Source organism: Squalius cephalus (genome assembly GCF_949319135.1).
Source record: "Squalius cephalus genome assembly, chromosome: 9".
In the NCBI taxonomy this organism is placed as follows: domain Eukaryota; kingdom Metazoa; phylum Chordata; class Actinopteri; order Cypriniformes; family Leuciscidae; genus Squalius; species Squalius cephalus.
Window position 1 is genome coordinate 14,982,981 of NC_137130.1, and position 25,467 is coordinate 15,008,447.

General features: G+C 39.0%; 1 protein-coding gene across 4 annotated transcripts in view; it reads right to left on the minus strand.

Annotated features, from left to right (window-relative positions):
• clybl (citrate lyase beta like) overlaps positions 1-16,291 on the minus strand; it is a 71,471-nt gene extending 55,180 nt beyond the window's left edge. For all 4 annotated transcript variants that reach the window (XR_013822300.1, XR_013822301.1, XM_079881576.1 and 1 more), the window contains exon 1: positions 16,207-16,291. Coding sequence is in view for 2 of the 4 variants with exons in the window: in XM_079881576.1 (XP_079737702.1) it covers positions 16,207-16,253 (47 nt within the window). In the remaining 2 variants the exon portion in view is untranslated. The remainder of the gene's footprint in view (positions 1-16,206) is intronic.
• Between the last annotated feature and the right edge of the window lie 9,176 nt (positions 16,292-25,467).

Below are 25,467 nucleotides of genomic sequence, written 5' to 3' on the forward strand. Positions count from 1 at the left end.
AAGCTTATTTAAAGTAAGCCACAGTTAAGCAAAGACAAATGCTTTTTTCACAATAAGCATTTTAGAGTGACCTCCAATGGTGATGGAGTCCTGGAGTATGACGCATGAGAGCAACCCCAGTATTGCACAACAGCGTTGCACAAGCCATGATATAGCCTAACATTAAGAAAAGCAACAGAGAGCAATATGTCTTTCTCGTGTCTAATGTTTGTTCGGTATATCAGCTTCAGAGGGAATAACATTATAATCTCCTTTGCAGTAGAGAAAGCTGCCTACATACACAGGGGAAAAGAGTAACCGCAAAGACTTTGAGGTAAACGCAGCTTTCGTGTCTTAATCAGCTTCCCCTCATATACTGGCCCTGATAATCATGTATATACAGCTTGCAAATCTGTTTTTGAGAATTCTGTCTCTCTCTAGGCCCGTCTTACTTTTTTCTCAGTCTGCTGTACGTCACAATGCGGAAGAAAAGATCTGTCGCTCTTTCCATTTCATCACGAATTTAAGTCCCTGTGCACATTTTACATTGTCGTCTTTTTAAAATGTGTAATAAATACTTCTATTTCGCCTTGTTTTTGATTCAGTTGAGTTAAATTAAGTTTTTTTTATTTGTGTAAATGTTTTATTATAATAAATTTGATGCTTTATGATCTTTAATGTGCTTCTTTTTGTTAGTTGTTTATAGTGTCACTAACTACAGTATGTTTATAGGCTACAGTAGCTTGGTTGTAGCTTACTTTAAATAAGCTTGATTACAAATTTTAGGCTGAATCAGTAGCTTGGTTGTAGCTTACTTTAAATAAGCTTGATTACTAATTTTAGGCTGAGATGTACCATTTTGTCATGCTACACAACTACTTGTTGGGAAAAATTGTTAGTGGACTTCAAAAACTGAGCAGTTGCAGGAAAAAAAAAAAAAAATTAGTTGTTGCTATTAGTTGAATGAGTTTAGTTACCCCTCATCCCTGGCAGCCAGTTCATTCGCTGATAAGCTCAGCAAAATTAATTCTCACATCTTGCTGAATAAAGTCTGGATAATCAGTACGATGGAGGGAGGGAGGGTTGTGGAAAGGGAGGAATGGAGGGTTGTGGAAAGGGAGGAATGGAAGCTGTCGAGCTTGGCCGTGGACCGCATCCAACCACCACCCTTCCTTCCCCACTCCACCTGGACAACATTTTCACCACCTGATACACATCAACATGGAAAATACACGTCACACGTTTACAGCAGGTACACGAGCTGAGAAAGCACAGCATCTTGGGATGTGAACAGACTTTATAATTTATCATTGGCTGGTGTGATTTTGCAAAGCCCGAAGTGTCTTTTACCTAAACTGTCCAACTTTTTCACCTCCAGCTGACATAACCGCCGACAGCATGGCTGATGACTCAGAGGAAATTATTTGAAAAGGTTCCATGTGATATTTCAGAAGCTTTCCTGTCCAGGCGGCACATAGGTGTGTTAATGATGGAAACTTCAGCAGCTTGACACCCAGGTCAGGCAGGATGGCACTGAACACACGCTATTTTGCTTGGATAATGCTGGCATTTTCAAAACCGCTTGCCTAAATGTGGCGTCAATTGATAACATTTATCTTCTTGTTTGTGCTATGACAGGAATCCAAAAATAGACACAACTGCATCACCCCGTAAATGACATACACGAATCAAACTTGAACAGTATTCACTGCTCAAGTCAGAGTCCGATTATAACTGAGCCCTTACCACTGCAGTGACTCTAATGAAGTCCGTCTGCGCCTCCTTAACCCGAGTTAAAGGAGGAGTAGCGAACTGGTTTCAATTTAGACTTGTAAGGGACAGAAGCTTTCCAAAATCCCAGGCCTCATGACTTCCTTCCGTGGATGTAGAGGAATGCTGTCTGGCTTTATGCACTGCTGTAGGACTATAATAAAGCAAGAGGAGAGGAGGGGAGGCAAGTCAAGGGCATGTTTTTACCCTTTCTATGCAACACTTTACCTTCATCTATGAGAACTACATAAGACTGGGAAAAATCTAACCAGACAATAAGAGAAGTTGAACCAAAAGGAAAAAAAATCATTGTTTTTGGGGTTTTTTTTATCCCCCCAATAAAAAGTGGTTAATTATGGTAAAATGTCAACAAAAATGTGTAAAATGTGTTAATAATAGAATTAAATAATACTACAAAATAAGTAACGGCAAAATTTACATGCTTTAGTAAAATTAACATAAACCAAAAAGTGACCTTCCTATAAAAAAAGGAAAATGTAAAAACCTTGCTCAAAGCAAGCTTGCTGTAGCCTTTATCAAACACACAGTGGTTAAAGCAATCGAACAAGAAGTCCCTTTTCTGACCACGGCTGTATCCTGTATTTTCCAATTATCACCTTTTAAAGGCCAGCTGGGTGCATTCCAAACCATCAGGGGGCAATTCCATTTGCATTGCTCTGAGACAAAGTCATGCTCAAGTACGCTCGTAGTAAAGTTCATTATGAGTGGAGAGACACTATCATTGCTTTCATTATTTTGGGAACAGGTTTCCTCATTTTCTGATCCCGGGCCCACGTTATTGATCCAATCTTTCGCGCTCTCTCAGCTATGACACCAATCAGAATCGGCACAAAATAAGAGTGCTCAACCCGAGCCACAGGGAAATACACTTCATTACAGAGGAGAAAATTGTCAGTGGGGATAAACTGGGCAGTTTGTTATCTCTATGTTAGTTTTCCTCTGCCCTTTACTCTTTATCATCTCCATAAAAGCATGTCTGGTATACCAATGATTATATTTGTATTTTGTACATTTTAATTCTAGTCATGCAGTGAAACTCCTAACTATGAAAGTTTTTTTTCATCTGGGTCATTGGTGCGTTTCATTCTTTATCCATAATACAGCATCATTTATAAAAAAAAAATGTATAAAAAAAATCACGTTTAGATGGACCCCGGTTCATCTGGCATACAATTATATTGCTATACTACATTTGACCTTACTGGCATTGTGGGTATTTTTACAGCACATAATGCTGTGCCTGTGCATTTGCCACCAAAAGCAGTGGGACGGGAGCGTAGCAAGGATGGTAAAGTCAACAGGGACACAAAAACAGCATTATGACGACTCTCGGTTGACATAATGGCAGATCAAACACAGTGTAACAAGAAAAAGAAGCGAACAATGGGCACCCATTCTCACTGGTGGAGATATATCTAAATCAGGAAGCTACTGTGTGAATGGAGGTGGGAGAATGGGGGGGACGAAGTACAAAGGCCCGCTTAGAGCTTTCGCAGTGTCATGGCCCCTGATCTGTCCAGACAGAGCAAAGGGGCCGAGGTGTGAAGGAGGAGAGAGACGAGGGCCTCTGGGACACGCACCCACCTCCACACCAGCAGCCCCTTAATGTGCTGTGTCTAATGCGCCTATTTAGGTTTTGGGGTGCAACAGTGCACAGACTCAGGTTTTTGGGCGGCCTCTGGGTGAGGAGCACGGCTATCACCTATCCAAACAGCTGGGGCCCAGGAGGGTAAACAAAGGCCTGTAGGAAGTAGTGCATGGCTGCGGCCGGGCCTGAAAGGCATGGCGATGTGTCTGAGAGACGGTTACCGTGGTCTGACTACAAGCTAGAGGTCTGTGTGGGATGGATTTTTCTGCTTCCGGCAAAAAAAAAAATCCGATTTTATCCCACTCCTGCCCGAAAAGTTCACGTTTTGTCCCGTTCCCGCCCGCAAAAGTGGCCTACGCAGATTTTTTCAGTTAGTTTCTGTCTCGTTTTGATGTCTATAGGCTATTTATTTTTTCCACACACACACACACACACAACACTTCAGATGTCCAGAACAGCCATTGCGTGCTGTTATTAATAGATAATTATATTTTGCAGGAGCCCATGGGTTATTTAATTCTCCTGCTTCCCACATACATTTCAGTATCTTCCTTCCCGCATATGCACTCAGCAATTTAAAACTTGTCCCGCGCCGCACTCTGTTGCGTCGGGTCCCCGCGGATCTCGCGGCCGCAGACCTCTACTACCAGCCATGTGAGATGATATCCAATGCCCTGGAAAACAGTTACAAAAAAAAACCCCAAAAGGATGACCAGAAATTCGACAATCAAAAAGTGACCCCACAACAGGTTTTTCCAGTAATTGTGAACACAAACAGTCCGTTCCAAACACAAGAAAGACCCCCAAATGTTATTTTGTTCCATTTCATATTTAGCGTCCAGTTGCCTTAATTTGCAATTTTGTGATGGGCTCATTGTCAAACGGACAGATCAAAGCTGTGCCAACTGGACTAAGGGGGGTTTGTGGGGACTAGCCAGCACCGGAATTAAAGGGAAAAGGCCTCAAAAGGCTGTTCCTCTAAAGGGTTTGGTGCCATTCCCAGGTCGTCACTTTCAAATGACCTGGTCTGTAATTCACACGTCTTCATAATCATGGCCCTCCGTGTTGACTGAATACAAATCCATGCGGATCAGACAAATAAAAGGGCTTTGCTTTTTTTAAAAGGCCGGCCATGCCACCACCAATTTCAGCCTATCTGTTTGTTGGGCCGCTCGGGAAGGTTAAACCGTTTAGAGGACCTTTTCAGCTAAACAAACCATTCCCCCTCAACCCTTTCAGACATGAGCACAGAAAACAAATGCCGTGGGCAAATTCACGAGGCTGCTTTTCTTTGTTCGGAAGTAACCACAAACAAAGAGTTTGTGTCATATGTTCTTAGCTACAGATAAACCAAACAATGCCAATCACAAACGTTTTTTTCCTCTGGTAAAACAAGTAGGCCTATTTCAATCGCAGCAAAAAAGCCAAAAATGAACCGAGACACCTTCACCTGTTAGATCATTTTGCAGCTGGGGCAGATTCTGATGAAGAACGCTCTTCTGGGGACATTTACAAAGGTGTTAAAATAATTCACTTTGTGCTCTCACGGAAGCAGAATCAGAGAATAATTAGCCTAGTTGTTTGTTGGCACATCAGCTATTAAGTGATAATTAGTTCAGAAGCGAAGCGTTTGAAAATGACTGTTTGATCTATGTACTAGTTCCCAAATGAACCTCTATGTTCAACACTTAAACCTTCACTTAGACACGCATCTCTCAAGTCACCAACAGAGTTAAATATTTCTGACCCAAAGCCCATCAGTTCAAGAGGTGAAAAAAATTAAAGGATTTTAAACAGTATGTACTACAAAAAACATTATATATTGGATTTTTTTTAGAACCCATGTAGACTCCTCTCCCACCTTCTGAACTACAGTGACGACAAACTGAAACAATGGGGTATGCAACATATGGATCACATAAGGGTTGTCACAAATCACATACAGGTGTTGATTGATGGGTATATTATGTGGCATCCACAATCACCCCCTACAGGTAAATGACAGATATCTTTGTCTCCACAATACGCAGTGCAAAAAACACTTTCTATTGGATTTTTTCAGAAAACCTACATAAATTCCTTTCTCAACTGATGTTATGTGATTGCAGAGTGCAAAAACAGTGGAACAATATTTTGGTACAGAGTTTGCCAAATTTAGCCTCGCACTACCCTTAAAAAATATGTTGTTGTGCCCTTGTGTGACGTAACTACTCATATTTAGTGTTCAACCACTGCAAAATTGAAAAAAAGGCCAGTCGTCAAGGACTTCCTGTATCACACCCTAGTGTCCCAGAAACAGGTTAGTGTAATGAACAGCATTTAATCAAAAACAATCTAATCAAAGACTTAACATGCATTAACTACAGTGTACTGTGAGTACTACTTAAAAAGCTATTAGAGCACAACATTGTTACATTCTTGTCCTTTAACGTCCCTTCTTAATCACCTTAAATGCATGAGGCTTCCCTGCTATTTAAAGAAACGTGTGACATGATAACTCAGTTCAGAAAAAGTGCAGCCAAGAGTTGTTGTCCTCCTCCCGACCCAAGCTGCCGAGCGGTCAGGGAAAAGATTAAACAGACAACAAGGTCCGGAGAAAAAAATAAAGCTTATACGTCACGGTCACACCTCATCCCAGGGGTCAGCCTCAGGCCAGACCGTGTTGCAGAGCTACACGCGATACTGTATCACAGCTTTCTCAGCACCTTAACAACATGATGATCCCGTGATTAAGACTGACATGAGCTAAGCCCTGCCTGACACAGTCATCACACCGTAACCATGACGCCTCGGTGCTGACACCAGCTGCGTGCAACGGGAAACCGGTCTCCAGTCACTTTAGCAACGCAAACATACGGTCGCAACAAAACAGGCTGTAGTCTATGGAGACTGTGGCTAAACCAGAATGGCATGCAAGAGTAATCAAGAATCCTCTGGGTTAAGCTAAATCAACAGTATTTGTGGCATAATGTTCCCTACCACAAAATGCATTTTCACTTGTCCCTTGTATATTATTTTATTTTATTTATTTATTTTTAAAAAAGCTCAAATTTGGGCTTCAGTGAGGCACTTACAATAGATAGATATGAATTCACTATTTCAATAGAATAGCCACCAAACATACAATTTCAGTGTGGAAAAAAATATTATACATACATACACACACACAACTTTGTCACTATGACAGCACAACTGCCATTAACACAGCTTAACATTTCTGCCTTTAAATCCCCCCCAAATTGTCCCCATTCTCTTCCATTGCAAGTGCTGCAATTTAACTTTGATTTTTTCTTCAAGTTGCAATTAGTTTTTATGTTAATCAACATTATGCTACAAAATTATGTTGAATGAATGAGGCATTTCAATAGTGCTTTACAATCATATTGTATCAATCATGTTGATTGAGCTCAACTTGTATTGAACCCTGAGTTTGAGCTGCCCCCCTGGTTTTAACCGCATCCGAAGAGCAAGTCATCCACCCCCAGTTTACAGCCGAGACTGACCTCCTGTATTCCTGTAAATAAGTGACGTGGCTTTAACGGTGCCCAGATCCAGCCATGGGAAAAGGTTTCCAGCCTCATCAGTTCTTCTCATAACAAAAGGACCACATTTCACTGCACCTCCATGAACAAAGGAATTTGACCGGTTCCCAATACGGAACTAAATTACAGAGAATGGGACACTACCTTCAAAACTGACCCTTAAACTTAGGGTAAACCTTGTGGCGTCACAACAAAGCTACACTGCACCTTTTCACGGTAGAAAAATACAGACAGCTTTTGACAGTTGTTACCAGTTTCGAGGTAAAAAAAAAAAAAAAAAAGTGCCATCATAAAGCAGGGTCTAGGAAACAGGATAAGCACTCCAGCCAAGACTATAAAACGCTCGCTGGGAACTTGAAAGCCACGCAGGCAAAGTTGAGGTCTGCCATCTGGAAACAATAAACAAACAAAAACTAACCAAACAAATATTGCTTGTAGTCAGGAGGCACTAACTGTAACCGTACCAAAGGCAGCTGAGCCTGGAAACTAGCATCTTAAGGGGGTCAGTGATGCGTACAGATGCGTCCTACGAGGACAGATTTTTCTCTTGAGTGTGATGAGGTAGGGGGGTGAGGAGGATAGTCTTTGGCTCGGTCGAGTTCCTGTTTGTGGCAGGATCTTGGCCTTGTTCTAATGAGCTGCAGCACTAGCAGGGCAGTGTCAGCCCAGCGATGTGAGCAGGCTCCCATCACGCTCCCCATTAAGAGGCGCAAGTAAACGGTCTCGCTTGCCTGCGTGCTCCCACCTCCAAAGGCTGTACCAGTTCACCCCCCTGGGAAAAGGACAGGATACATGGAACAAATATTTCAGGAGCAGGCGTTCTACCTAGAGAGCTTTCGGAAGGGCAGAAGGGGACAGAGTGGAGTAAGCAGTAGTTATGATATCTATTCAAAAAAGCTAAAAGCTTTCAGAGTACAAGAATATTTTGGGGCCCTAGGGATGGGTTATTATGCTTGGCTTGTCGTCCAACATTCTACTAGCCAATTAGTTACTATAGGGAAACGTTCACACAACAATAGAATACGGTTGTCAGTCCTGTATCTGAGTCCTTAATACGCTTACGTTCACACACAGTTCAGTTACGGGAGTGACAAGCACATTCTAAAACCAAACTCACACCTGTACATTTTCAGGACTCAGAACCGCATTCTCGAAAAAACTCGCACTGTAAGAACAGAAACCGGACTGGACAACTAGTTGTGTCACTAGTGCGAGAGAGCTGCTCTGTGCTGCACAAACGCATGTCTACAGTGTGTTGCTAGTTTTCGAGTGTTCTAAGTGCAACTCAAATGCCCCGCTTTCCACCCAGATATAAAAGCTGCAGTCGTTTAATAAAGATTTGACAGATGAACTCCAGGCTTGATTGGACTAGAGTGATTTTTAAGTTTTATGGATGTCACCTTTGTTGATATTACTTTGGTCACTGTCGCTATGGTTGCTGGTAAGAGAATACGGGCATGACTACCATTGCATATTCATACAGACATTATTCAAGACGCTACTGTAAGTTGCTGTGTGAATGGAACATTTCGAGACTCATACCTGTAAGTAAATGTGGTTGTCAATCCCAAAAACTGACAATATGAATAGGTCGTGTTTAGGTTAACTTATTTTGCTAGGTCGGTTGTTAAAAGTACCGGTACTTCGGTACCAAGTCAATATTAAAATAAAAAAACAACAACATAATGATACCTGGCTTTCTGCAGAACTAGCCTACAGTTTCTGTAGTACTGAGTAAGTACCGGGTCAATCCGGTACCCGCTGATAGGCGGCTGTTTTCAAACGCTCCGTCTGTATTTGTGTGAGCGTCAAACATTTCTATTTACAACACGTTTTTGCAGCCTTGAGCATTGTAGCCAATCACAGACATTTTTGTTGAGTGTGTAAATGTAATAGCCAATCAGAGGCATTTGTTAGTCAGAATCCACTCAATACAGCAGAGTTTGTACCTGTAATGTGTATTGTTCGGATTAGTTCGAGTCTGCGCACTCGTAAATCATTTCATAATAACCAACAAAGTATAGAGTGTATAAAAGATCATTGTGTAGTAGAATATAATGAGTTTTCACTTAGAGAGCGAGCTTGCGCTGTGGCTGAACTGAAGTGATATCAGCTTCATTGATTATAAAGATCCCAATCTTTGCTCGCTTTCTGTATATCACCCATTTATAATTTGAATAAAAGTACAAGTTTCATTAGTAACAACCAAGTCTGCAGTGTAAGTGCAATAGACCTGCACTTGTTCAGTACCTGACCTGTAATGTGTTTCTTTGTTTTTCGTTTTATTTCTAACTTTTCATTTGATCTTTTTAATGCAATGTTTACTTAATGTAACAATATTTGAAGGATACATCCTAATGTTGTAATGTGTTATTTACTCATTATTATTAATAGCATTAATAATCAACTAATTTCATTTATTTAATTGTTTTCAAATAGTAAAAAAAAAAAAAAAAAACGATTAAAATAAGACAGTTACAATAGCTTTATGGTACCGAAATTGGAAAAACCATGACATTTTACTGGTATTGGTACAGACTACTTAAATTGTGACAAACCTTATTGTTACATGAGTGGTTGAATTCAATTTCACTCCTATATCTTGCACTTTTTTTTTTTTTTAAGTTGCGGTTTCAATAAAAAAAAAAAACAGTCCAACTTTTAAAAACAAGACACTTTCTGTTCCAGGTCTTGCATATAAAAATGCATTCGATGAAGATAAGGTGAACCTGGCCGGCCTAATTATACAGGGCTTCTTTCTAATGGTGAACTTTTTTAAAAATACGTAATTTTGCACATTCCTAGCCGGTACAAATTCTCTATGCTGAATATAAGCATCTTAAGTACATAGCTTCTGACATTGGGACAAACTACTTTCTAGCCTGAAGGTAAAATGACACACGAGTACAGGAGTAGCAATAGGAAAGAGGAAGTAAGGTGTAATAATTGCGGGGGTGATATCCATAATTAGTAGTTTTTTTTTCAGGTTTGTCATTCTCCTAACACATGTCTGCTGAAAGCAGAGAAAACTGATTAACTCTCTCCAAATCCCACAGACGTGTGAATACCTGAAAAAATCAGTTTCAGCCAAACCTTGAAAATCAAATTGGAGAGACAGTATTGCATTCATAGCAAAACATTTTTTTTACTAATCTGCTAATTTAAACAGGCAGGGGTACTTTAATAAAAGTGCTTAAATAAGCTTTTAGTTTTTTTTTTTTTTTTTTCTAAAAGAAAAATCTGAAACAAAATCATATTGGATTAGAAAAATAATGTTTTTTTTTTCACCTACAAACCGTACTTGACTAAAAAAAACAGACAATTCAGAATAATTTATTTTGTCCATTTAAGCAACACTATGCACGTTTATATAGACATTTTGTCAGAACAGTATTTCTGTGAATCTGACAACAGCTGTGTTACTTTCATATGATAAAACAGTGTGTAAAATAGACAAGATTCCCTGAGGAAAAAAAAAGAAAGAAATTCACAGGCAGGACTCCGGAGCTTTGTTCTCCACAAAACACAAATCCAGAGCTATTAAAAGCCTGTTATGAAAAGAGAAGTCCAATAACCTAAATTTGACATTTAACAGTTACTATAAAATTAACATTTAATCACTTATTCAAATCCATAAACAAACTTCCTAGCAACATAAGCCAAACGTTCAATTTGGGATTGCAATAATTCATCCAACACAGTGGGAAAAGAGCCTTAAACCAATATGGAAAAATTACAAAAGCATTTATAGAAACTACAACTGGTGTTTTAAAAGTCCAAAGCACTTTGAAACGCTGTGAGAGTATACAGCTTGCCCGGGTTGTAAATAAGCTACAAACACTTCTAAAATCCAAGCTATAAGGCCGGTCAAGCAAGGCGATATTTAGGATCCCCAGCGCCACCTATCTTCCAAACACTGTCGAATGTAGGGCTCGAACCTCCTGCTGCGTAGCCTGAACCACGACGTGCTCATTTCCAAAGCTAATGAGAAACGGTGGAACGTTGGCTGGCTTGGTGGAGCCTCACAGACACAGAGAGAAGGAGCCCGGCCCAACCTCAGGGCTCCTATCTCCCCATTTCCATGTGCTGCACCATGGGAAATCTGCTCCTATTATTATTTCTCCTCTTATTGCTTATGTTCTTTTAATATTTCATTCAGTCATTAAAAAAGGGATGGATATGATTTCATTGCACGCTTCATCGCCGGAGACTAATTTCACTGTAAGTGCTGTTTGCTCTGGCCTTTAAATTAGAACTTAAGATCCGTGTTTCTACATAAAATAAACTGCCTCTAGTGATTTAGGTGGAGAGAGAGTAGATTTAGGTTTGGCATATGTCAGCCATGCACTTATTCAGATATATGATGTATATTTGGGGATGGACAGTAGTTGTATGGTTGTACTTTATACTAAAACAATATATTTGTAGGACAAGGCTAGCTTATTAATAATAAATCAACAATATTAAATTAGATTCACTGATATCACACTCTGTGTAGCCTACATAACCTATAGCCTATGCACAATGTGTATATTTTATAATAATGTCTTTTTTAGATGTAGTAATAAAATTAAATATATGTAACATTTTATTGTATAATGCATTGTACAAACGCATATTACTATTCTAAATTGTATTTTTTTATTATTAATTATAATGTTAATGCTTCTTTCCTAATAATAATTGTATTAATTATGATGTTAATGCTATTTCCAAATATTAACCTAATATGTTTTTATTATTTGGCTATTGCTATAAATGCGTATTTTATTGCTATATAATTTCTAATAATAAATGATATAGCAACAATTTATTTTTAAATCAACAAAAAAATATATATATATACTGAGAAACAAACACAAGTAAAGAATACAAGTGTATTCTTGTCAATAAAATAGGAACCTGAATCTTTTCATTGACTTGCAGGGCCTGCACTGCCTACCTGGTGCGTGACCAAAGGGCAATAATCAAACGTTGCAAACACTGACACCATGGGGACTGAGAGAGAACTGCTTCCACAAACCTGAGCATCTAAATCACTACAAAAATTCCTTCAGCTGCCTTCCATAAACTCAGCACTAAAGTTGACAATTATGATGTATAAGACAGAAAATGCATGTTGATTACGGTAGATCTTGGCACAGCTTGGCTCTCCCAGTCCAGGTGTCTCTCCAGAGCTCTGCCTGGAGTGTGATGAACTAAGCGTGGCAGACGCTGTGGCAGGAGATCATGCAAGCCAGCGCACACACCTCACACTGCAGCCAGTTCACCTGATGCAAGCAGTGACTCAGTGGACTCTCCGTAAACGTTTTCAAATAATTGTTCTGTTCGGTTTAGTCACGCACACAACAAAGCGTGTTAATCAAAAACAGCCATCAGATGTAACACCTTTTTGTTTCCTTATAAACATTACCTCTATTTTAAGAGCTGTGTATAACAGTTAAGCAAAACATACTGCACATTTTTTTTATTAATTGTGAGAAAACGCATTAAGATTACTGTTAATTATGTATCGAAGTCAAACGAATTTAAATTGTAGCAAACCGGCTCTATGGTTTCTCATCATTTTCTTGCCACTCACACGTTTAAACTCGTGTGAATCAAAGGCAAAGTTTCAACATCCCATCGCTGTTATGTCTGAAAACAGTGAATATTCCCAAAACTGTTAATTCAATCCGAGCACAAGCTCGATCGGTGAACCGCACGAGTCCAGGGGTCTGGCTCAAGAACAAGATTCTATTGTTGCATTGTTCACACATTCCTGAAAGGCCATGTTTATACAGATGCGAGTCCACGGCCTATCTGAGGAGCCGCTCTCTGGCCGAGACCCTCCGTTGATCAAAGCATTTAATGCAAGAGCAGAGGCACTTGTTTGGGTCGGTGGGGACTCAGAGCACAAATCTCCATCTGTTGGCCGTATGGGCCTTCTCAGTTACCTCCGGGACAAGAACGCTGCTCCGAACTGCCATCCCTCTAACATTCAGTTTACTCAGCTGGCTCCCAATCCTGTTACCTCCCCTTTGTTTTCCCCCAGAACATGTGTTAAGTTAATGCTCTGTAACAAATTTCAAAGGCCCAATTTAGGGGGGTCAACAACAGGTAATAGACCGATATATTGACGCACTGATCTGAAATGCGAGAGCAAGACGGACGCAATACCGATATCTGTTTTTTTCTGGTTACGTGAAGGGCAGAGACAAATAAACACTTCTCACAACCTCACACACTTTATGAGGGAGCGGCATAAATAAATACAGCTTATACTTATTCCACACTAAAACAACCTCAGGCTTGCTTTGATCACACTGGGTCAGCCGGTTAACCCACATTTCGGTTACTGGGACCTCTGTATAGGCAGAATTTCGTTACAGTGTGGCTCTGGTTTTCTTTCGTAATTGGATTAAGGCCACACACCTCTGCTCCTGTTACCGGCACCAATCAATGTGGAAATGAGTTGTCAACACATCACTATTTACTCAGCACTCATTTATTTTTCTATGGGATGCCAAAGGCTGCACCTACACTAAAAGGCACCAGATGAGGGGGGACCGACGTCTTTGAACATTTAAAATGATCTGTCCTGTCCTGTTGACTTTGTTCGGAAATGTCACAGTCCTTCCACACACACAAGGAATATTAGAACAGGAAACAACAACAACCCTAATTTATCCCTTTCATGCGCTGCCAACGCAGTTGATATAAAATTCTAACTCGGGACAAAGACTTAGATTTGATCCAGGAGTTTAAAAGCAAATAATATGAACAATTAACTTGATGGCGATGGGCACAGTGGGATATTTTAGGGTATGGCATTCAGCATTTAATAAAAGTGAAAATCTTATTATATAAGCAAAAATCCGTCAAGTTTGGATCCCGAAGAGAAGTTCATTAAAAATGTTTCCTAAATGAAGGCATCTAGAACGCCACCTTTGATTTATGCTAACAAAACCCTCTAAAATCGCTTTCCAGTGCTTCCAGGTATCCGAGGGCATTTGCACAGTTGCTCTTAATTGAAAAAGTTATAGTAGCACATTACACTTCATGGTTTTATAACCAGTACTATAAAGCCTTGGCAGGCCTCAAAAGGGGAAGCTGCCCATTAACTTATAGGGTCCAGGCTCGGGAAGTGTAATTGACAAGCTCTAGGCTACTTTCATCACTTGTCGAGTTCCTAGCGTCAATCCATGTTTCCTCTGGGATGCTGTTGCATCTTTGACATGAGGGTGTTTGTGACATATACCAGTCTGCTTCCAAGCCAGTGGCTCTCGGCTCTCCATAAAACATGCACACACACACACACACACACATTCCGCTCACGGCCCTCGGAATTGGGTCCAGCCCGTGCAGTTAGCCATGTGTTCAAATTTCCTTCCAAGCCAACTCAGTTTGCTTTGTGGCTTTTGTGGAAGGAGAAAAAAAAAACCCACTCACATCAGCTCACAGTTATTAAACAAATGGGAAGCTGATGATAATCCAGGACCTCTGTATGTGTGCTCAGGCAAACTAATTTAACAGCGAATGTGTGAGAAATGCATGCCTTTAGAGAAGCTGAACAAATGGATTTGTCTTCAAGGGATAACAAACATGAACTGCTGGTTTAATTAACGGAGTTAAACACATCCTCCTGGATGACCTCAGGCACCGAAACTGTCATTGGACGCACCACATATTCACATACTAACTGCAAATATGACAAACCCTGGCGTGACAGTCACAGTTCACACTGTACATTAGCTGGCCCATCAGTGGAGCGCCTCTGGAAATTCATCTGCTATGAATTACAGCCACCTGGCACCATGTCCTGATGACCAATGCCCAATATGGACAGATTACTGGGACCTTAAAACCATGCCTTCTTTGTAATTGACATTTAAACTGTTTGAAGTCCCTCATTAAAGTCTCTCAAGAGGAATTAGACACAGATGTACCATGTAGAATTACAGTACTAATTTGCTTTAGTGATTTTGACTGGTTGTTTAAAATACCTATATGGAAAAGACAAGCTTGTCGTACATGTTTTTTATTCTTAAGCATAGAAAATGTAATGTAATTTAATAGTCATTGATTCGTCATGTCTGAAGAATGGCGAACGCACTCTATCAAAATAACATTTAAGCATGGTCTTTTTTTCATTTTCAGAGATTTATCTAGTCAAAACTGGGACTTTATTCATGTTGAAAAGTGTCTTACAACAAAATAAATAAATGCATTCATCGATAATAATGGTGCACGTTCTTTAGACTTAACCACAGACAACTCCAATAAAGATATAAATGAATACAAAAAGTTATAGAATAATTCAATATTTTAAGTACAGTATATATAAAGAGAGAGCTGTGTAATATTACATCTTTATGCATATACATTATTGTTCAAAAGTCTAAGATTTTTTTTTAATGTTTATGAAAGAAGTCTCTTATGCTTACCAACGATGCATTTATTTGATCAGAAATACAGTAAAAACAGTGATGAACAATAATGTTTTGATATATGTTTGTAATTTATTCCTGTAATGTATTATTTATGTAATTTATTCCTGTGATGCAAAGCTGAATTTTCAGCAGCCTTTACTAGTCAGTGTCACATGATCCTTCGGAAATGATTCTAATATGCTGATTTGCTGTTCAAGAAACATTTCTTATTATCAATGTTGAAAACAGTTGTGCTGCTTAATATTTTTGTGGAAACCAAGATACATTTTCTTTTTTATTTCTACTTTGATGAATAGAAATAGAAATCTTGAACAGGATAATTTACAGGCAGCCTATCTGGATCGCAAACAGATGACAGGTGTATCAGCAAGCTAAGCGCTACTCGACACCTTACATAGATATAGAATCATTTCAACTCAAAACAATATTTCATTTGCTTTGGATAACGTACTATGCGAAACACAGATGTTTCCATTCTGCATGTCTGATTAGGAAACAGGAGGTACGACTGACCAATAGTTTTGGACACTAAACCTCTGCTTTCATATCATCAACCAATTCACATATCTGGTAAGACAGCAAACGAGACACATGGAGGATTATTAACTTCGATTTTAAGGCAACGTAACGTTAGGCGTTTTGTGGCAGAAACAATTCATCAGCAAGAAACAGACAAACTGTTATTCTTGTCAAAGAAAGCATCCAAAAATGTGTCAATGTCATACTCATATAGGAGTTTTTGTCATGCCACTTTTCTTCGCTTGTTTATATGGGACGCCTTTACATTACTATCGCACCTTAAAACCGAGCAGTGTCATTGACACACAACGTATAATGTAAAGAGGAGAGAAATCTCCAGTAGGTTCAAACTTACAGCACAGACTCCCTTCTGTAAGCAGCACGTCCTAAGCGCAGCGCCATGTCTTCAGCTTCCTCACATGAGGTATTCCTATTGGCTACCTGCGTCACCATGTGTAAGAGTACTGACTTTTGATTGGCCAGAGAAAAATGGGTGACTATGAAGAACCGCCCTTTTCTGATTTAAAGTGGCAGGCAACTGCATGTATTCTAGTAAATAATAAAAATCCATATTAATGTTCTTTTTTCTTTTTCTTGTTAAATATTTACTCAGCCTTTTATATTTTATTTTTCCACCTTTTAATGTGATCTATATTATCATGTCTAGACTAGTAGACGTCAATGTATGTTTGGAGACAATGTTCAGGAAATACTACCATACTACTGATATTATTGCTGCAATATACAGTGCACATTATGGTAAATAAAATATCTGCATGACCTACTACATTTGCCAATAATGTGCAGCATTCAACCAGAACACAATGTGTGGGATTATACAACAATGCAATGCATTAAACTGAGCTTCCATTTACAATGTGGTGTATAAGGTAAAATCAACCTTGAATTTTAACAAACGTTGACTCACAAATCACCTAAAATCACTGAGAACTGGATTTCAATGCAAAATTACTTTTTATTTTATTTTTTATTTCCACAATGATAATAGAATGTGACTCACTAAATTTATGACAACAATTTAGCACACTACTGTTGAAACATGTGTTTGTTTTTAGCATTTAGTGTATAGGCTACTGAGTTAGTAAGCTGTTATTCCTTTCCAAGCATAGCCTCAGTTTGGTGATGATCCTGGTTGTCATGTCTATGCGCTGACGTGCACGACACCATGACTGTAGAGCACTCCAGGAACCAGCGCACAGCGGTGGTGAATTACTACTACTACCATCAGCCAGGTCCATGCGTGGCAAACAAATGACACGCAATATTTGCCATGATTAAGTCAGCAGGGGACTCTGAGGAAATGTCAGGTTTCAAAAACCCTTTCTCTGACTATATACAGTATATGTGATGGTTGTGCACAGCATTGCTTGCAGGAGAGGAACTCTGTAAGAGCCAAAAAATACCAAAAGAAAAAAACAACTATGGCACAGTCATTTGCATCAGAATCTAAAATAAGAGAGCAAACCATGTCAGACTTGCATCGTTTTCAAATATGAAACTATATTTGGATAACTTGTCTATTAAAATAATCTATTTTTAATGTCAGTGAAGATATACCTCTCATATGTAGAATCAAGATATATTTTTTATACTTTATACTACTACACTTATTAATACATTCAATGCTAACACAAGGTATGAAATAAATAGCATATCCAGGACAGACCAGTAATGAAACTAAATAGTCTGCAACAATATCACAACATAACGTGTAGAATGGGAACTCATAATCAACACATTGCATATAGTTTGAAATTCCATTGATGGGTTACTTGGAAACTCCCTTTTTCTTGCTCAATGCCTTTCATCAACCTCAATTGTCGTCTGTTAATCCAGTTTTGATAGCATTTGGCACACTTTCTTTGGATCACAGCAAGATCCACGACTTCTATTCTGGTCTCCCCTAGGAACCACAGAGCCCCCGAAAGAAGCCAGAGTTCGGTTGTCCCAAAAAGGGGGTCTGTGCCGTCTGATGAAAGTCGCTCATATATGCACGCGGCAAAATCATAATCAGACCATTTCACTTTCTGTACCAAATCTGATACAGCAGCACCAGCATTATTGGATGCCACTGTAAAACATGGAATGGCTGAATGTTATGATTTGATGTAAGAATATATCGAACGCATATAGTAACTCTTGACCGCCTTTGTTCTCTTTGGTCTACCCTGGTACAAATGGACAATGAATCAGCAGGGTTGTGTCTTGGATGTCTGGTTGATTGAAAATCTTGAAATAGTGCCAAGTCTGAAGCTGGAGATTAAAGAAAAAAACATGGACAAAATGGATGGATGGAAAGTCACAATCTAACTCTTACATTTCAAGTAAGCAAATGTTCTCTGTATCTGCTATTTTATTCTGTGAATTCTGGTATATCGGTTTGATGTATTAGTATCGTCTAATTATTATTAGCAAATCTGTTTAGTTCATAAAAGTTACTTGGTTATTCATCTTTGATGTTATTAAATAAACAAGAATGAGTAAGTGATACAACAAACATCAAACCCACAAAATAAGAAAATATAATTTAGTACATGATAAAAAAAAATGTATTTAAGTATGTATTTTATGGAGCCTAACCAATGCAAATCACAAAGCTTCCTTATGAGTGCCATCAGTGCTCTGCCAGTGTTGGCAATGTTCACCCAGGGGTACATCCCATCACAGAAATGTCACTGGATTTGGTATGAAACCATGACATTTAGATCTAAAATATCCATTGTGATTTCCAGGAACATTTATTTTAATTATAACTTTTTCAGACACACATGTAAGTTAATGTTAAAATAATAATATTTCTGAAATAACACCTGCATGTGAATATATATATTCTTTTCTATATATATATATATATATGTGTGTGTGTGTGTGTGTGTGTGCGTTTGTGTGTGTGATTTATTTTATGCTTAATAATTATATCAAAACAAAATTCAAAAGCACAATAATGATTAAATAATCTGTCAGAAGCACAAAATAAACATAGGAAAGGTATTTGCTTGATATAACTGAACAGATAAACATAAAATCTAATTTTTAAAATAAATATTAGGAAAATTTTGTTCCTAAACTTTTTTTTTTTTTTTTTTTTAACTGGCAAGCAACAGCAAAGGAGACTTTCAAAGTTATGATTCTGGGGTTTCCCTTTTTTTTTTTTTTAAGGTTAGGAGGTTCTGAAACCTGCCAAAAGAGTGCTGTGCTATGCTGCGGTGAAGACCTAACTCAAGACAGCAGCAATTTGTGACATTATCACTGTTCATTTATAATGAAGAGCCCAACCTAAATTTAAAGCAGGGCAACATGTCACAAACAACCCATGTCACGGTCATAACACCTACAACCTGTAAAATCACGATGCCGAGACTATTTATTCGTTGCCTTCTCGCATTAGTAGTAATCTCAGTTTTGGATGAGGTAGAGAGTCCGTCCTCACTGAACCGCCTTCTTCCGCAATTCACATTAAGTATTACAAATGATATCATGGCAATTTGTCACGCTCCTCAGTTCAGTGATGTTTTACCGACTCATTTACTATGATACCTTGTTACGGATCCAGCTGCGAATCAGAGGCTTGTCATGGGGCTTGGGGCAGACCCCCCTCTGCGGCTACCCAATGACCTGGAAGGCAATAGGGGATGCCAGTGCCTAGAGCATGTGCTGCACTGACAGAGCAGCAGGGCTCTGTCAAAAGGCCTCCCATACAAACTTTCCAGATCACTCTGTTTTTAACAGATGAGTAAGCAGCCACGGAGCGAGCCTTCGGATTTGTGAATCACAGGTTTCTTGTTTGGTTCTTGTGGCCCTTTTTGACACACCCTGTATCGCCTGCCTCCGAGGGGGATCGTGCACTGGTGAATCTGGGCAGAGGGGGGGGAGATTGCAAGTGGCAGGGTCACTGGTTGGGTTAAGCAACAATTCAGATATGTGCTTTTAACAGACAAATGCCTGTAGATACCAAAGGTATCTTGCGAGATTTTCTAGCACAAAGATGGCGATATTGATCTGTGCTGGTCTGGAGATACTGGTCCCATCCGCATTTAGAGCATAATGGTAGCTTAAAATCAATCGATTCTTCATTTTAGGTTTATGCATAACAAAATATCAGCTTTTGCACTAAATCTATCCAGGCATACAGTTCCAACTTCAGTGATTTGAGCAGTGATTTGAGCATAACTGGCAATGTCACAAAACATTAGCCCCTAGAGGCCCAAAGTATGGAGTACAGCAAAGACTTTGAGGGAGATTGTGGTCGTTGACCCAGTAGCTGCTTGCAGTCAGGGTTGATGGACCAGATCTGCACATTAACAAAATCACAGGAAATGCTTTCAAGATCGCCCAACCCCCCGTCCACCTCGAAAACAACTTTCTCACCTCATTTAACTAAATTAATGAGCAGGTTCAGGCCCATTTCAAACAGACAGAAAATAAAAGAGCCAATGAGAAAAATGGCCGGTTCTGCACCTGCCATGTTTGAAGTGAACGAGCATGTGTTGCATTTTAAATGTTCATGCATTTGATGGCATCATTTATTGTTTTGCATATTTTTAGATCGCATTGATTGTTGTGCTACTATTTAGTTCTCATGACCTCCCCTTTAGATAAACTCACTTTTCTCATGTGCCGTCTCTCTCTTTTCGGATTTTTTTTTTCTTTTTCCCCCCCTCTGGTGACCTTCCACTCTCATCAAACAGACAAGGACAATATGTTTGCTTATGCCATGGTCATGTGATCTGTGAATTGATATGAGTTCATCCATTATTCATACGCAGTTTTGCATAAGCATTTCCCTATCATGCCTGTCACTTAGCCTACATAATCAACATTATGAAAGCGGCTCGTCACCGACACGGCCTCACAGTGGTCACAACTAGCTAGTTAGTACAGACATGACTTGCACAGGGGACATGCACCAAATGCCACTCCACTGACCCGTGAACTATAAAAACAAGCAAACAGCGACAGCAAGACATGCGGTGGCAGTATCTGATTATTAATATATTATTGGGGCGAGGAAACATGAACCACTGCCAAGCAATGTTGTTTTCGTCAATGATGACGATAACGAAATGATTTCGTTGACGCACCTTTTTTTTATGACGATAACGCGACGATGACTAGCTAAAAATGGCTCTAAGGTGACTAAAACATGACGAGACGTTTTCGAGTTTTCGTTGACGAGACGAGACGGAACGAAAATGATTATAAGTCTGACATTCACAATGCATGTCATTTCTGCCTATTTTGCGTGAAATCTGTCTGTTTTTAGCTAAAAAAGTATCAGCAATGCTGCCACTTCCTATCCTTGTTTTGGGTACGCCCACCACCCGGCTGCCGCCATGCCGCGCACCAGATTCCACACAACAACAACACACCTGCGGCTGCGGCTGCAGCGAGTCACTCACCACACATCTTCGATATGAGGCGCCGGACTGGACAAAAGCGAAACGAACTGCGCGAGCGAGCGAAAGTGCGCGAGAGAGACCGAAAGTGCGCGAGAGAGACCGAGTGTGTCTGCGCACGAGAGAAACCGAGTGTACGCGAGAGAGACCGAGTGGGTCTGCGCGCGAGAGAGACCGAGTGTACGCGAGAGAGACCGAGTGGGTCTGCGCGCGAGAGAGAGTTTAGTAGGCTAATTGGCACAAAGTAATATAGAATTATATATAACTTAGATTATAACATAAATTATAACATAAATTATTATTTAACTAATTATAGCCTATAATAAAGCCACAATTGCCAAAGTAAGAATGCTTTTATTCCTGATTTTTTTTGGAGTAAAACAGTGATTCCACTGTTACCCCTTTATCTGTGTGTAATGTTGTAGTAGCTCAAAGTTTTTTGCTGTTTAAACTGTAAACCATTCCTTTATTACTGTGATTACTGGTGAAAATAGCCAATGTGCTGAAATTTTTGAAGAGCATCAATTCATGGAAAAAATATAACTTGAAATATGGGGATAAAAGGTTTCTGCCCAATGCGACAATGAAGTACAGCTTGGCAGCACTGCATCTCCATCATTGAGAAAGTCTAGTTTATTATGCAAAGGTTTTAAGGTTAACTGTTGTTTTATGAATTGCAACACTTGCTACAACCTGTCAAACCTAAGCCCATTTCCAATACTTTTTAACCTAAATTAATTTGTTAAAGACTACTTTTTTTTTTTTTTTTTTTTTACTAAAATTGACTAAAACTTGACTAAAACCTTTTTGCGTTTTCGTCGACTAAAACTTGACTAAAACTATCAAGTTTATAAGTGACTAAAATGTGACTATAACTAAAATGCATTTTCGTCCAAAAGACTAAAACTAAGACTAAAACTAAAAGGGCTGCCAAAAACAACACTGCTGCCAAGCCATGGGTAACATGAATTCATTGGCCCTCAAGTACACGGCGGTGATGAGGGGAAAGGTGAAAACAGGTTATATCCCACTCACTGGACACATAAAAGCAGGTCATGTGACAAATTAGGTCTAATTATTGTAGGCACCAATGAGGGCTTATTCTGCTCCATATGTATTCTTTGAATTGACACAATATATCTTTAGAATGCATGGCGATGATTATTTAGCTGACACTGTCTAAAGTATAAAACTGCATGTAGTGTCAAACAGTGGCAGAAAAATAAAGATAACATTTATATTATACCTTTAATGCATTGCTGGATTTTTAAAATTAGTTGACCTTTTTTAAACTTTTTTTCATTCTAGATTTTTTTTCAATGACAATAAAGATCGGGACATCAAAGGAAACATTTAGTTAATACCTCTATGATGCATACATTTTTTTTATAAATTTACAGAGATTACTCATCACAGTAAGCTAACTGCTGCCAGTTGCCCCAGTGCTGAGGATGGCTGGACTACCACCAAAAAAGTTCTCATTAAAAAGTGTTTCTCTTGCAATCTACGAGTCTAATCTGTCAACTGTGTGAAAAAAAAATATATAGACACCCCCTATAGTGACTATTTCAATCCAAAGGTAGTACTATGTAAAAACAGTAGAAACAAAACCCTAAATATGTTGCTTGTTGGCCTGTTAATGTTACATTAACATGGCAGTTTTGTACGAAAGAAAAGTTGGAAAGCATGAGCATGTATTGCCACATATCAAGGGAAGATGGATGTACAAGCTTTGTATAATCGTTGTGTCCAGATGTGCAGTTTATTTCATGAATAAAGGTATTTAGTGCTTCACAAAAGTAAACATAATGCTATGATATCATTTAAATAAAAGTAGTGTTAAATAAATTAGGCACTTTTTGTTATTGCCCCACCTAGAGGAAAAAAAACACTCTATACAATTAGATTCGGTCTTATGTTACTGAAGCTTTTCCTTTTCCTCAAGCCAAACAAAGACCAATTCACGCTATCCTGACGCATTTTCATTGTGTCCATCCATCAGCTAATAAAATAACATAATTAACACTTTAAAGTGCTTAAGGTACCAAATTAGCTTGAGTCCCTCTATACACCCTTAGCACTGACTAGCAGGACTATAAAGCTCTTTATGTTCGCACCTTTTTGATATAAATATCCTCCCACCCTGGGCATAGGAAAGCTGTCAGTAGAACATTTGTTTTCCATTTTTCACCACTGAGGGCAGTTCAGGAGGCAGAAGTTTGACAAGGTGTTAAAAATTTACACCAACACTTATTATTTGCCCTTCAGAAAATTTTAGCAGCTTAGCAGATGGGGTTTAATCTGGCACCATTTATTTTCTTCCCATTTTCTCTCATTCCAATCAATGCCACTGAGTGTCCACACACTGCATGAAGGTGAGCACTTGAGTGCACTGACAAAGAGAGGTTCAAGATGGAACAGTAGCATACTGCTAACTTCACTACTAGTCAAGAAGCATATTTTGGATTGTATTATATTTGAAGTTCATTTGTCACAGTGAAAATGGAAGGTCAAGTTGTGCACTGCATTGTGGGATACAGTATTTCTGCATACTGTACTGCACATTTTGGCGAATGTATTCCTATACATTTCTCATGCATACAGAAATTTTGCATTCTGCACACAGTATAAAAACAGCATACTGCAGAAATTAATTTGGTGAGTTGTGTACTATTCCAAACAGCCAAAAACAGGAATGGGAACTAAATCCACTTATAATAGATTTCACAATTTTACAAAAAATTAGCAATGTTTATTTTAACATAAGCTACGGGTTTAGTCTCATTCCAATATCAGCATATAAAAAGTGGTAGAGTCTGTTTATAATATATATAACCCAACACCTGGTTAAACCTCAGAAGATGTTCCATGGAAGGGCTTTAGTCAAGAGGAATGACAGTGAAGTGAAGTTGTTGCTATTTTCCTCAAGAAAACATTATAGCTTTGTTGCTTTATCACCAACATGTCCAAACCAGTGCAATATGTTTTCAGTAACAAGCAATCTATCAGTCCATACTGAAAGCGAAAAACTGTGCGGCAAAAAATAAATAAATAAATAAATCACAGCCAATCAGAAAGCATTAACTTACTATGTGCCTGTCCCAAAACTCACACCTGTGGTCTTGACTACCTGAGAACGCATGTGACAGTGCGTGCGCAACCTCAGAAAAAATGCTAAAGCCTTAAGTGCCCTTAAAGGGGACCTATTATGCTCCTTTTTAGAAGATGCAATATAAGTCTCAGGTGTCCCCAGAATGTGTCTGTGAAGTTTCAGCTCAATATACGCCACATATAATCATTTTTGAGTGGAATGAAAAACATGCTGTTTTCATGCATATCATTTTAAATGCAAATGAGCCGCTGCTCCCCACCCCCACTTTCCAGAAGATGGCAGAGCCTTTACAGCTTGTGCCTCCGATAGTCTGCCAAAAACTAAAACATCTGTTTTGTTTTGATTATCTCTATCACTGTCACGTGGCATTGCAGTTCTTCATCATCATGAAAGTTTATTATTTGCATGCGTTTTAAAGCCATATCAGTCTTAACTTCTGATGTATGGTTTTTCAGACGGCGCGTCCCGTGAGTATTAAACTAAGTTCTCTTTCACGTCTTATTGCGCTTAAACTGTCAAATACACACAAGGTGATGTCAAAAACACACAAAGTTCACAGAAACAGTCAGTTATTTCTGTGAACGTAAAGAAATCTCATGTGTATATTAGATCTGTGTATTAAAGTGAAAGCAGCGTAATATACATAACCTGCTAAATATGCTGTTAATATGAATCAAACAACAAAAGAAAAATAGAATATCACTCACTGCTCTAGATTGAATAACTTTAGCAGCTTTAATAAGAATACATTTCTTGAACGCTGCTGTTAAATGCTCTGGCGAGGAGATAAACATGGCGGAGTCACTCAGGACAGGGTCTATGCTAATAGGGCAGAGTCTGTCAGTGGTCATGGGCGGGGCCTGTGCAATGTGACATCACTGCATAGAAACTGCAAAACTGCTTATTCTGAGACACTGCTTATGATTTATGTGGATTAAAAAAAAAGGAGTGAGTGAATTTTCCCAATTATTGGGTAGTTGTGTACACACTGTCAACCCACATTTATGTTCAAACACCATGTAAAAAGGGATTTTTGCATAATAAAATAATATTAAATCCACACTGGTATTGAGGCTAAGGGTTTCCC